The 13,682-nt window shown below is 31.4% G+C and overlaps 1 protein-coding gene across 1 annotated transcript; it reads right to left on the bottom strand.

The window, feature by feature from the left end:
• Window positions 1-6,750: 6,750 nt before the first annotated feature.
• On the bottom strand, window positions 6,751-11,534 carry LOC119685013. Its single transcript, XM_038099178.1, has 8 exons — window positions 11,270-11,534; window positions 10,781-10,932; window positions 10,595-10,710; window positions 10,316-10,526; window positions 7,780-7,882; window positions 7,475-7,579; window positions 7,325-7,407; window positions 6,751-7,254 (listed from the first exon to the last, which is right to left on the bottom strand). Exons 2-8 carry the CDS (start codon window positions 10,881-10,883, stop codon window positions 7,100-7,102), a joined length of 876 nt encoding a protein of 291 aa, XP_037955106.1. The 5' UTR covers window positions 10,884-10,932; window positions 11,270-11,534; the 3' UTR covers window positions 6,751-7,099.
• Window positions 11,535-13,682: the final 2,148 nt, after the last annotated feature.

Raw genomic sequence — 13,682 nt, 5'->3', positions numbered from 1 at the left:
ATGTCGATATACATAGGCGACTGCATTTTTTATTGATATTGAAATAATTCTGTGTCCAAGTTTACTTAATTTTGTAAATCGTAAACGCAAGAATTTCAAAAGATTTTCTTTTATGTGTAATAATCTTTAGAATTGCTTCAGTTTTAAAAACGAAAATTTTGTATTTTTAATTTTAACCCATGAATATTTTTTAGTTTATTTCATTCGTTTTTGCGAAAGTCAGTGCAGCTTTAATAAATTAAAAATTAGTCATTGGTTTACGTTAAATAAGATTCTATATATACAAAATCTTTTCTAAATAATAATATCTAAATAATATAAGTAAATTTATTATAAAAATAAAGAATTGAAAAAATATTTTTGAATGATTAAGAGCATATAACAAAAAAAAAGTGATTTAGTTCAGGAACAGCTTTTAAAAACGTATTTGCAAAATGTTTGCAAATGACATGTGAACACTTTTACATAATGCAAGTAGTGATGCCACTTGGTGGCCAATTTAGATCCGTAAAGATACAACCACACCAAAGCGAACGCTTGCGAACGAACGACTTTTTGTAGATACGATTACCTGCAAATATTCGTTCGTTCGCAAGCGGTCGCTTTGGTGTGAATGCACCTTTATATGAATTAGTTCAGTTGCTTAATCGTGATAACTGCTTTGGGCAAATGTACCCCGAAGCACTATTTGTTCATTGATTGCAGTAAGTTTAGCACAACACAAAGCAGCGCAATAGATCGTTATTTATTTCTTATCAGATTAAAATAATTTTGGTTTATGTACTAAATCAGATTACAAGAACAAACGAATTATACATCAAGTAGTAAGAAGTATTAATATAATAACTTGCTAAACACTAAATTAATTTACGTCTTAGAGCCATAATTATGAAATCAAATACCAAACAATGCAGTACAATGACCAACAAGAAAACCTGGTAATGGCATAATTGTATTTTCGTTGGTAGGTCAATGATTGATAACCGCGTTAGCCTGAATAAATATGTAAGAACGTGTAATCAAAGACTACTGCGACTATTATTAATATTAATAAATATAAATAATAAATAGTTATGAACAAACAATAGATATAAAAATTAATGGTATTTAATTGGATATAATACATTGGAAATCGTTGTTTTCTAATGTATTCGGTGCCGAAGTATTAAAAATAAATTGTAACGAATATTAAGAAAATGTTTGGAAAAATATCTCAAAATTATTTCCATTTATGTGAAAGTACAAAACTTAAATTTTTACTCTTGCAATTAGAAAATTAAAGGAAACAAATACAATTTAAGCAGTTAATTCAATGATTTTTATTTGATAATTGATACAAGACGCGTATCACAATGAATTCTTTTATATTAACACAGCCCCCACCTTAAAAAGTACTCCAATACCTTGGAGTTATTAAAGACAACAAACATCTGTGGAACCATAATGGTAAAAAAATAACAAAGAAAAGTCACGCACAGAACAGGTATACCAAATTTGTTGGGTTGGTATAATTATATTTGAAATATTTTGAACAATTTAGTTTAACCATATTCGAACAATGGCATTAACCATATTCGAAGTATTCCCGAATGTTTAGGTAGTAACCAGATTCATGTTCACAGTTCCAGTCAGTATAGCTTCGACGGAAAGAAGCTTCTTAAAGTTAAAATTGATTAAGACGTACTAGAAAAATATGATGATCCAAGAGAGACTATCTCCATTGGAAATTCTATAAACTGAAGCAAAAATAGCAGCTGGCGCAAATTATGATATAATTTAAGAAAAAATTGAGTGAGGCTAAAAGTAGGAAAATTGATTTATTTTAATTTGTGATTATTTTAATTTGATTAGCAATAAAACTTTCAATGCTTTGTCGTATTAGTGAATGTAACTTATTTACTTTTGCAACTGGGTTATAAAGGGCGCCTCGCAATTCTGATGTCGCCATCGTGCCGAATTGGTCTAGCTCCGCCACTGTACAGAAATCTAATAAAAATCTACATACAAAATGAAATTGAAGTAGGTATAAAAGCAATGTTGAGGTCTTGTGGTAAATGAGAAAAAACAAAGTACTTTTTGTCAATAAATAAATTTCCACTTGGGTCTTGGGATCCACGCACAGTGTGCCAAAACAGAAATTAACCGATCGAAATCCTGTATTTTCTGAACCAGTAGAGATATTTGAAATTTAGTGTACTAACTTCTGGCATTAATTACATATGCTCCAATTTTTTCATGATATTCCGCCCAGTGCAACAAAATAGAAAACGGGATTCACTATCTATACAACGGCGTGATAATTTACGGTCGCTGTCATCGTTATTAACTTGTATTCAATTGTCCGCTTAATCCCAGTGTCCGTAGTTGCTAGGAGCGCCTTATTAGAATGTTCGCACGAATATTTTCAAGACAATTCGAGAAGAAGCACCGAAGGTGAAAACTTTGCGAGAAGCACTAATTAAAACTGAAAATATTAACAGCCATCCGCTTACAGAAGTTCTTTTAACGCACAGCGAGCGGGAGCCGCTCACATCAAATCGTTTCTGATTATACATTGCCTAATACCTCTAATGGATCTTTGTTTTTAAAAGTTAAAGGCACAAGGACCGAAGTGTTGTAGTGTTTCTCTCCTGAACGAGTCAAGATAGATCAGAACGCATACAGACTAAGAATGCTTTTCTAATCCATCCAGCGATCTAGCTAGCCGTTTGCAAGATTAGTGAATCTTGCAAATATTCACCGGAGGACGGAATGTTGCAGAAAAAAACAACTCTAATGAGAAAACAACACTGCTAGGCAAGATGACACCTGAAAAAGAGGAAGAAGAAGAGAACGAATGTGGATTTGGAGAATATAATAATTAGAAATTGTTCGTTTTATGTAAATAGTAATAATCCAATTTAAATAGTATTTATTATTAAAATACTTATATTAGTTTGCATGATGTAAGCAATTATAGCTGTTACATGTTAGATGGTACCAAATGGGGCACCTACATCACTGAATTGTTATTTACCATACAAAAAAATTGTTGAAATCCAATTTACTTGCTAAACTTTCGAACTAAAACCTCATGCTGAAAGCCCTAATAATCATGCTTGTCTTTGACGAAAATATCCTTAAATGCACTATTGAGCTTGAAAAATGAAGATTGATAAATAGTTAACTCACTGATGTTTATCCTTATAGTCTGAAGTACTTTCTATATAAAAATAGGGAAGACATAGGAAAGCGTTAATTTCAGGATTGTTGTCAAAGACCAGATTTCTTGTCGACCAAGAGCTCCGAACCGTTCAATCCTCAACGGACTCTGGGACTTATTCAGTTGTGATTATCAAGGGCTTACCTATGGCTTTACATTTATCCAAACAAAATGATGTGATCTATATTTATCCAAATTTATCCAAATAAAATGATATGATATATATATAAAGTGTACAAGAATTCAATTCCAACCTGACAAAATGGATCAAGTAGCGGAAATATGGTTGCTTCTTAATCTAAAACGACTCCAGTGGAGAAATCGCAAATTATTTCTGATCCGTATTTGCGATTATGATCTAGATTGCGTAAAAATTAACTAACCACCCATTTGCCTCTGAGCCATTTTAAAAATCGGCAAAAATCTTTCGATCGTTATACACGCAATTTATTGTTGACGTTCGGGAACAAGAAGAAAACATTGGGTGCCAAATCAGAACTGTATATAAATCATGCGCATGATCCATTAATTCGATTTTTTAAATGTTGAAATACGAGTAGTCGGTTGTTAGACAAGATGCACTCGCATTGTCTTGCTGACGATGGAGAATGATCCGACGCTTGTTGTTTTCCGTATTTTACTTGCGGTAAACAAATGATCAGTTTTCCCGAAAAAAACAATCAAAATGTTTCGAGTGCAAACAACTTTAGTTAAATTTTGTTTATTTTGAAACATCCATACAGTCGGCTGCTGTTTACGTTTCGGCTCAAACGCATACATTATTCGTCATCTGTTAAAATCGTATACTCGTATACGTATAAGAAACACCGCCATTGTACTTTTCGTACATTTGTGTGCAGCAATCAACACAATGGGGAATCCAAAAAGAACAAACTTTTCTCACGGCTAAATGATCGAGCAATATATGCTGATGGAACTAATGTCTAGGATTCACAATTTTGGACGATCTTCACTGACTGACGAATTTTGTCAGTGAGCTGCGGCCACGATTAAATTCACTGCACCAGCGTTTGAAGTAAGTTCCATTCTTGTCATGACAATCCACTTTAAAAGTCGTGATAAATCACCGCATGAAAATTTTCTGGCGTTATTTTAATATTTTCGCGAACACTCAGTTTACAAATCACTGTAAATCACACAAATAACGCTCTTTTGACAAAAAGCGTAAGGTACGTTATATCTAATAATATCAAACTTTCGTGTGGAAACGTCAGATGACACCTAACAACAATCAATGTTGCCAAGGCTTGAAATATGAATAGTGATCATGGTATAGTAAAATATCATCTTCAATTAGAAGAATTTAGTACAATTTGTGATGCACCTTTCTGCCAATTCAAAATAACCACTCAAAATCGTTTGACATATTTTGTGGAAAACTATACTAACTTATTAAAGCTTAACATACATCGCATCTTCAACAGCATCGCTTGTAATTTCCGACATAGTCAGTCCAAATAATTAAATAATCCAAAGCGGCATGGAACGCTATGTGAATATTAAATGCACACTCCTCAAAGTCCAATCTCAATCAATCTCAATCCAAAAGTCCAATTTCAATCTACCTGTGTGAATGCAGTTCAAATACCCTTGTTATACTCCTTGCACGTCTCATTGGTAATAATACTCTTCATATTGTCATAGCTCACATTCAGTGTACGTCAGTAATGCAAACTACTCTTAATGAGGTATTTCAAATCCAATTAATGAGGTATATGCAAATCCAATTAATGCAAATGTTTTTGTCTAATAAATGAGTACTTTGAAAACGTCTTCCTAGAATACAAACTGTTTAAGCCAACATAAACTAGAGCTCACAAACTTTATGAAGGCATGATGTAATGCTTTTTTCTAAACATATTTAACAAACTAGTTTTTTATTTTATAAAGTCAATTACCTTGGGAAAGCATATGGTGGTACAATAATATAATATTCTAGGTATATATGCTCATAATTATATGCAACATGTTTCAACATAACTGAGACCCATTTCAAGGCTTACTTCTTAACTCTAAGTGACAGATATCTTGCAAGAGGAAAATACAATGCCAAGCACACGTGTTGGGATTCACGACTCTGTAATCCAAAAGCGAAACAGCTTTATAATTTCATTTTAAATTGAAAAATGCACTAGATGTGATCTCTCCTGGGCAGCCAACATATTGACCTGCAGATATTCATTCAAATATTCACTCTTAAGGAATGCTAGGAATTCCCTCATTGAATCCGATTTTCCAATAAGAAACTCTCTCGAAAACTGAGCGTAAGGTCGCGAAGAAAAATCTAAAGTATTTGTTGAATACTTAAAAAAGGTATTCTAATCTCTTTATGCATGATCTATTGACATGAAAATTACATTTTGTTTAAATAATCAGCAACATGTTAGACATATCCTTTCTGGTCATACATTTTATTACAAGACTTTTGAATTTGGCTTTTACCCAACAAAGTGGAAAATATCCATGATTATAGTGGTTCATAAGTCAGGCAAAGATCCAACTCTTACCTCTTACTTCATACAGCTGTTTCGAGTATTGGCATATACCCATCATCAGTGGTATTGGAAATATTTCTTATATTTAATTATTTGTAAATAATTTTTTGAGACTACAAGTACCAAGGATTGAACTCATACCCTGTCAAATTTGAGTCGGTTCAGAGACAAAAAAAGCTCACAATAAGATATTAAATCACGCAATAAGAAGACAACTCCACCTCCTGCGCCCTTTGGTCGGTTCTTACGAATAAGGGTAAAACCTGAGGGGGAGAGAGAGGGGAGTTAGGCAGTAGTTTAGTTTCCTGCAATGCACCTACTGCGTTATCGTTGGAGGACACGAATGCTGCAATTTCAAACAGTTTACCACTTAAACCATTGCAGTTAAACTGTTAAGCTGGATTTTGAGAAGGGATGAACTATTGATGGCGGAGACTATGTTATTGGTGGAATTTTGGAATCTGGATGCGAGCTCAATCCAGACCTTGCCAAAATTTAGTTTCTGTGGATAGGGATGTGGCAGACAGAACAGTTCCAAATAGAAGTGGGAAGTCCAACAGGATCAGAATTAGGTTTGATTCCAGCCATTAGAAGAAACATAGGAAGCAAGATGTCCAGAAGTTGCTTCTTGGTGGGAAAAACACAAATAAACGACATACCATATGTCAACAAACACATACCTGCTTGTGAAGTCCGTTTGGGAGGTATTGAACGGCATTTGGTCGTCGCTGACGACAAGTGGCTTCGAGACGAAGACCCAGTCGTTCTTGGAACCACATTCGTGAAGAATAAATATATTAACAGGGAAGTAATTATTTAATTGTGTTAACAAAACTTATGTATAAGTTAATATTTTTTGTTAAATGCACTTTGTTCCAGGATCAATCAGATATGCACTCGAAAGCTTAGATAAACGTTGACTAAATACGTTAACCGCATTGGAGTTGTACCATTCGCAATACCTGACCATTTATGTATTTAAATAACATCAATATCAAACATACTTAAACTAAACGGAAAAACACATTTGATTTTTGCTATTACTTTATTATCCTTTATGCATTAAGTAATACTTAAATAATTAAAACTGGATTAAACTGCTATGTCTAATGTAAATATTAAATATTACGAACATAAGTTTTAGAGCGAATAATGACAGATTATGATTTTTTAATTTTTATTAATTGTTTTTTGACAATAAAATCACTATCTTTTATTGTGTATGGGTGCAGAAGCGCTAATAGGTTTATGAGTTTATCATTAGCTTAGTTGTTCTTGCTGCTGATTCAAAAATGAAACAAATTTGGTGGAATCGCTATTTACACTCGTATGTACAATCAGTGATAATTTCGTATGTAGTGAAAAAATCAGAAGAGAGCAATCACCTCCGTCTGGGAAAAGATGACCTCTTGGAAGTTGTATGTGATATGACTGAATAGTGCCATGCAGTTATTAAAAGTGTGCATATTGTTATGTTAGCTAGGTGGGAAAGACTCAGAACTCCGTTACTGGTTTGCATAGCTGCTGGTTGTTCACCTTAGAAAATATTCAATTGTATAAAGGAAAACTTGTGTGCATATTTTTGGGATGTAGATAACTTACATACCTGTTAGAACATGAACTCGTACTGTAACAGGTACAGAGCCCTGGGGTGCACACGTATAGTTCCCAGAATCACGCATCGATGCTCTTTATGATATAAAATAGAAAATATATATCTTGATAAATATATATATATATTTATTTTAAAACTAACCTAGTTAACATGAGGCGACTTGTTGTTCCTATATCACTTTTTTCTGTTTCCAAGCTGATCCCGCCTCTTAATGAATCAAAATCAATTAGTGATTCACCATGATACCTTAAAAAATTAAAACAACTTAATGTGGAAGTAAAAAATCTATAATATAAAAAATATGCATTGCGTTGAATGTAATTAGAGGATACTCAAAGTTTCTTGAACTACTTAAATGTAAACAGCGTAAACCAAATGGCTGTAAACTCTGCTCCGGAGCTATCAGAGTCGTGAGTACCTTTAATATACTTCAAAGCAAAGTTTACCACAATATTGACGTTGCATGTATGTTCACTGCACAGGAAATGGAGATTGTACTGTCAAGTTTTACATGTATTTCTTTCGAACCCAAAATCTTGGCTCTTGCAGCTGCAAATAAGTTATGATTGAATTATATTACTAAGTATTTCTTTTCATGTCGCATCTGTAAAATGAAGCCAGATATTTTGTGTTCGGTTCTGAGGAAGACGAACATTAGTTTTTATGTAACAATGCGGTATAAATGTTTAACTTAAAAATCATGTTAAGGTAATAAAATGCTTTTTTAAGAAAAATATTCGCACTGAAATTAAATCATGTTTTATTTTTGATCAGATAATTACGTTAGTATTATGGCCTGATATAGTATTAGGTATTGTGACAAATAAAAGGAATGATCAATTCTATAAATTATATTATTTTTTTTTGTTTTGTTTACCTACAGGTGTGGGTAAAATATTATTATTAATTTGAAAAATTATTATTTAAGGACGTAGGATAAATGATAAAAATAATTATATGTAGTATAAATACAAATAAATAATACAATGTATAATACAAATTAAATTTAAAAATTATAAATTAATATATAACTGCAAGACTAATTATTAATTTTAATGCATAAACATAATTCGAACTATTCGATAATATGTTAACTGTATCCTTTTTAAGCTACGAACAGATGATTTCATTATTATTGACTCTGCAGTTAATTTCGTACACTACATTACTGTATTGAAGTCTGTTAATTGGTGCCCATACCTTGAAGAATGGAGAACCCAACGGAGTTGACAGCCAATTGCAATTTATATATTGGCACTACAATTGCTTTTACCACTGCCAGGAAATCAGTGTCATCTGCGAATGATGCAGTATACAATAAAAATGGGACCGACAAAAGTACTTTGAAGCACAGGTAGTTAGGGTTATTTTTCTTAAATCACACATTTTTTATGTCTTTAAACAAACGATTTACCAGAGAACAACAATATAGTGCAGTATTGTTTTGGTAGCTAGCCTTTAATTTTTGTGTAAATCCCATATGTCATAACTTGTCGAAGGCTTGTGACATATCCAGAAAGACGACGGAGCAAGAATCCATTTTGTTTACGGCTTTGCGTAGTTGGTCAACTGATAAGTGGCTTTTCGAAATCCTAATTGGTGGGTAGACATCAGAGAACTGCAATGAGTCATAATTTTAACACTCAGAGTAAGATATATCTATTAAGCTTTTGTTTGCTAATTCACGTAGGCCTTCTGTCGTTATGAGATCAAATTCTGGTGATTTCCTTAATTTCCGAGAAAATATTTAATAGTATACCTCTAATGAACTAACAACTGGAATGTCGATTTTACATTCTAACCGAAATAGTTTCTATTTTATTAGATCTCCCGTTAGGTGTGAATATTTCACTGAAATTATCAACAAACAGGTTTATTTTCTGAGTGCTTATCTTTGTCGAATTATTTTCATAGATACTCATTGAATTGTTGTGGATTACTTACCGCCCAAGCTTCAGCTGTACGCCCAATGAAACATTTCTAACACTAACTTATTTGGTTTGAAACTTTTGATGCTTCAATTTTTATAAATGGGTATAATATGCTTAGGCTAAGTTTAGTGGTTTCGCAGGTGAAAAGAATATATGTTGCGGTTCATTGATTTACCATATCAATTTCTTTGTAGCATTGATCACTATGTCTCTTCGTCATTAGTGTTGTCTTACTTTTAGTTTCCACGATCTTTTTATTTTATACTCTGAGTATATTAAATATTTAAGGCTTCTGTCGACATATTTGTCAACAATAGTTGAGTCCGCTATGCTCATTAGCCATATGCTCCTTTTGTGGATGTCAGTTACTCCACATTCTGGGAGTATATTTTCGTAGTATTTGTTAAATATCCTTGTGTATTTAAAGAACAAATGTGTCTCTCCGCTATACCTATTTACTGGCTGAATCAAAACAAATTATGTATGTTATATGCTATTTCTGCTTTTATTTTTTGCCTATTATTTTTAAATATATTTTGGAAAAATTGTTTTTAAATGGAAATTTTGCCGAAGGGACAGAAACCAGCGGCTTAAGATTACAAGAGAACATCAGAAACATTATAAATATTAAAAATTATATAGATAACATAAGCTCGAATTATATTTATGCCTTGAACAATCAGTTGTTTATTAACCGCAGAAACGGTTTATTTTGTTCTAATTTTACTTCGATGTTTAAGTTATTTTTAATTTATTTTAAGTGATGTTATATTTAATAATTCAGTTTAAGCGTTCAGTTTAAATTTTTTAACAAAGAGGCGTCAATTATTAATTTCAGAATATATTTACTGCATAGTTCTTTGAAAAGTAACGTTTAAAATTTAAAATGTTAATTGCATGCATATTATTATATTAATATATGGTTTTTATTTGTCATAAAAACCTAATACCAGAATAGCCTAAGATAGTAATGTAAAATACTTATATCAATCGTTATAATTAAAATCAATCGATTGTCAACGGCAACATATTCATTGCTTATACTGCTCACCTATGATATCGAGTACAATTGCCAAATTTATTTTGGGTTCAGTGTTGACTTGACATTCGTATATGCCATTGTCATGTGTTTGTCCATATTCAATTTTTAGGTCCCAATCATCACTTCCTTCAGGGTGTATTACGGAGAACCTCTCATCGCTTGTATATGTGTAAACATTTGAAGTTAATATGCGCAGATCACGCTTACGCATCCATGATACCTATAACGAATAAGAAAAACTTGATATATAAAGTCAAAAATTAGACTTAATAGATACTCTATACGCACCGTATTATTGCCTTTATTTTTAACCTTACACCTCAATACAACTGTGTCGTCGGCAACGGCTGTAACGTTTCGTGGACTAATATCATCAAAGTATGGTCCGTCCATAGTTAGAAACTCTATAAGTGAAATATTAGTTTTTTTTGGCACCAATAGGTAATATTGCAAAAATTATTAAATAGTACGTACCATTTGTGCTTGCTACTGTATCTGCAAGAATGTCACGAAAATATATGTTTATATTCAAAAGTAAACAAAAAATTGGGCCTAATTTAAATAACAGTTTTTTCATTATTATGACGATGTTCACTTAAATCATAACAAAATAGATAGTTGAAACTCTGAAATACAGCAAAATAAAAACGATATATAATATTATTGAAACTTAGTTTAAAACAGAACTTAGTTTAATAAAATTGTTAATTTTTACAATCAAAATTTAAAGTCCTTAGTAGATTTCGTCTCGAGACTCATAGAGATACTCATATAAAATATATAAAGTATTATTCTTTTCTAAGCAAATCAAAAATTATTCTTGAAACTAGTTACGCCGTCTTGTAGAACGTTTACATATATACGATAACCGGGAACCATAGTTTGATTTGCTTTCTTGAAGAAAGCAATAGCACAGAAATTTTTGGTTTGCTTACATTTTATAGGATAACATTTTTTACGTACACAAACTTTAAAAGTTAACCTCTATCACCGGTGTTCAACTTACACGTAGTCAAAACTATTATCGTATACACATCTGAAAAAACATGTCCTGAATGCTTGAAACATAATTTATTTACATAAACGAATCGGAAACATTACTTTCTTGTGTAAAAAATTTATTGTGTAGAAACTTTTTATGTTTTATTAAAGTTTAAACTGATGTGAACTTTTTCCAATTTAAACAATTTTAGTTTGTCTACACACCATAATTAATGTTTTTCGTATTGCTCGATTCAATATACTACTACTTGGGTGCTACTGCGCAGGATTTCATCAAATCTCTATTAGAATTCCTGGACAGTTTTTAAACATCGACTTTTGGCATGACAAAAATGACATTTCTATAGGTGTGACATATGTATGTCGAGACATATTTCAAATCAGGATTATATATTATTAATTTGTTAATTATTTAGCTTTGCTAAAACCTTGCCTTAATACCGTTCACACGTTCACTGTTACTATTATTTCAAATCAGGATTACATATTATTAATTTGTTAATTATTTAGCTTTGCTAAAGCTTTGCCTTAATACTGTTCACACGTTCACTGTTATTATTATTTCAAATCAGGATTATATATTATTAATTTGTTAATTATTTAGCTTTGCTAAAGCTTTGCCTTAATACTGTTCACACGTTCACTGTTACTATTATTTCAAATCAGGATTATATATTATTAATTTGTTAATTATTTAGCTTTGCTAAAGCTTTGCCTTAATACTGTTCACACGTTCACTGTTACTATTATTTCAAATCAGGATTATATATTATTAATTTGTTAATTATTTAGCTTTGCTAAAGCTTTGCCTTAATACTGTTCACACGTTCACTGTTACTATTATTTCAAATCAGGATTATATATTATTAATTTGTTAATTATTTAGCTTTGCTAAAGCCTTGCATTAATACCGTTCACACGTTCACTGTTACTATTATTTCAAATCAGGATTATATATTATTAATTTTTTAATTATTTAGCTTTGCTAAAACCTTGCCTTAATACCGTTCACACGTTCACTGTTACTATTATTTCTAGACATATTTCAAATCAGGATTATATATTATTAATTTGTTAATTATTTAGCTATGCTAAAGCCTTGCCTTAATACTGTTCACACGTTCACTGTTACTATTATTTGCAGTTATATTTTGAAATTTAATGTAGAGTCCCATGCTTTCGCATATTTCTGTAAATAGTAACTTTTATTAAGAATAAGAATTACTAATTATTTTTCAAAAGCCACTGTAAAACATGTTCATCCAAGTTTTTTCACATATGCAATTTTTTTCATTCCATTAAATCTTATAAATAAATGTTACATATTTAGAATAGACAAATGAAATCGACTAAATAATTTTGGTTTTTTGGTTTCGCATTCTAGTGGATAATATACGAGATTTGTTAAACTGGACAAGAAATTAAAAATTTTTAAAACGTATTTATTTAATTTCCAATATTCATTCTATCCCCTTCAAACTCATTTTAATATTACATATTTATACAATAGTTATTAACTAAAAAAACACTGTTGGAACGATCTTTAAGAACGGATTTAGCTTACTCTACAACTTCATCCTTATAGCATCTAATCAACTCACAGAACAAATAGACTTGGCTCAATAAACAATAGAATTCTTAGTTTGCAATTTCTCGTATATACCATATACCAGTATAAATACATGGGTATAGCATGCTTTATATGGCACCATTGTTTTTGCTTTAAACCTACTATTATATCATTTTTTTTTAAATCATATTTTCTTGTTCGGACGAGAAACCAGTTTTTAGAGGCCCTAACTGGAAACGGATCAATCCGTTTTTAAAAACGTCTTGAGGACGCATTATTTTAACCTATCCATAAAAATGTATAATGGTCTTCGGGGACATTTTCGAACAAATCAGCCAAATGTCTCAAATGACGTTGTGTCCATATCGGAAGTTGAGTCCGCTGTGTCGCGTGCAATTCAAAATGATGCGTTCTTGGTTAAGCTATTCATTTAAAATACTTAAGTACTTTCGGTTGGTAATTTGTTTTTCTGTTCTTGTAATTCCACGTTTTCTTTTTCTCGTAATATACAGAACAAGAAATTTATAGGCAAATCTTTTATTTTAAATATTAAATAACTATTTTTTCAAAACCGCAGAAAATAACACTATGCTACAAAACTAGTCTTTTTTTATCTCTGGTTAGGTCAGTTTATGTTATCTACCATAAGAATGAAGTTTATGTTAACGACAAGAGATACGAATTTGTACATTCAACCAAATTTCTAAGAGAAATAGTTTTTTCTTCGGATAACCTTTTTCTAATTCCCCGTAATATTTGTGGAAAAATCACAGTTCTTCTGATGCTCATATAAAAGGAGACAAT

The sequence above is a fragment of the Teleopsis dalmanni genome, chromosome 2 (assembly GCF_002237135.1).
Source record: "Teleopsis dalmanni isolate 2A chromosome 2, ASM223713v2, whole genome shotgun sequence".
Classification (NCBI taxonomy): Eukaryota; Metazoa; Arthropoda; class Insecta; order Diptera; family Diopsidae; genus Teleopsis; species Teleopsis dalmanni.
Note: the sequence above shows the minus strand (reverse complement) of the source record. Positions and strands in the feature narration are given on the sequence as shown.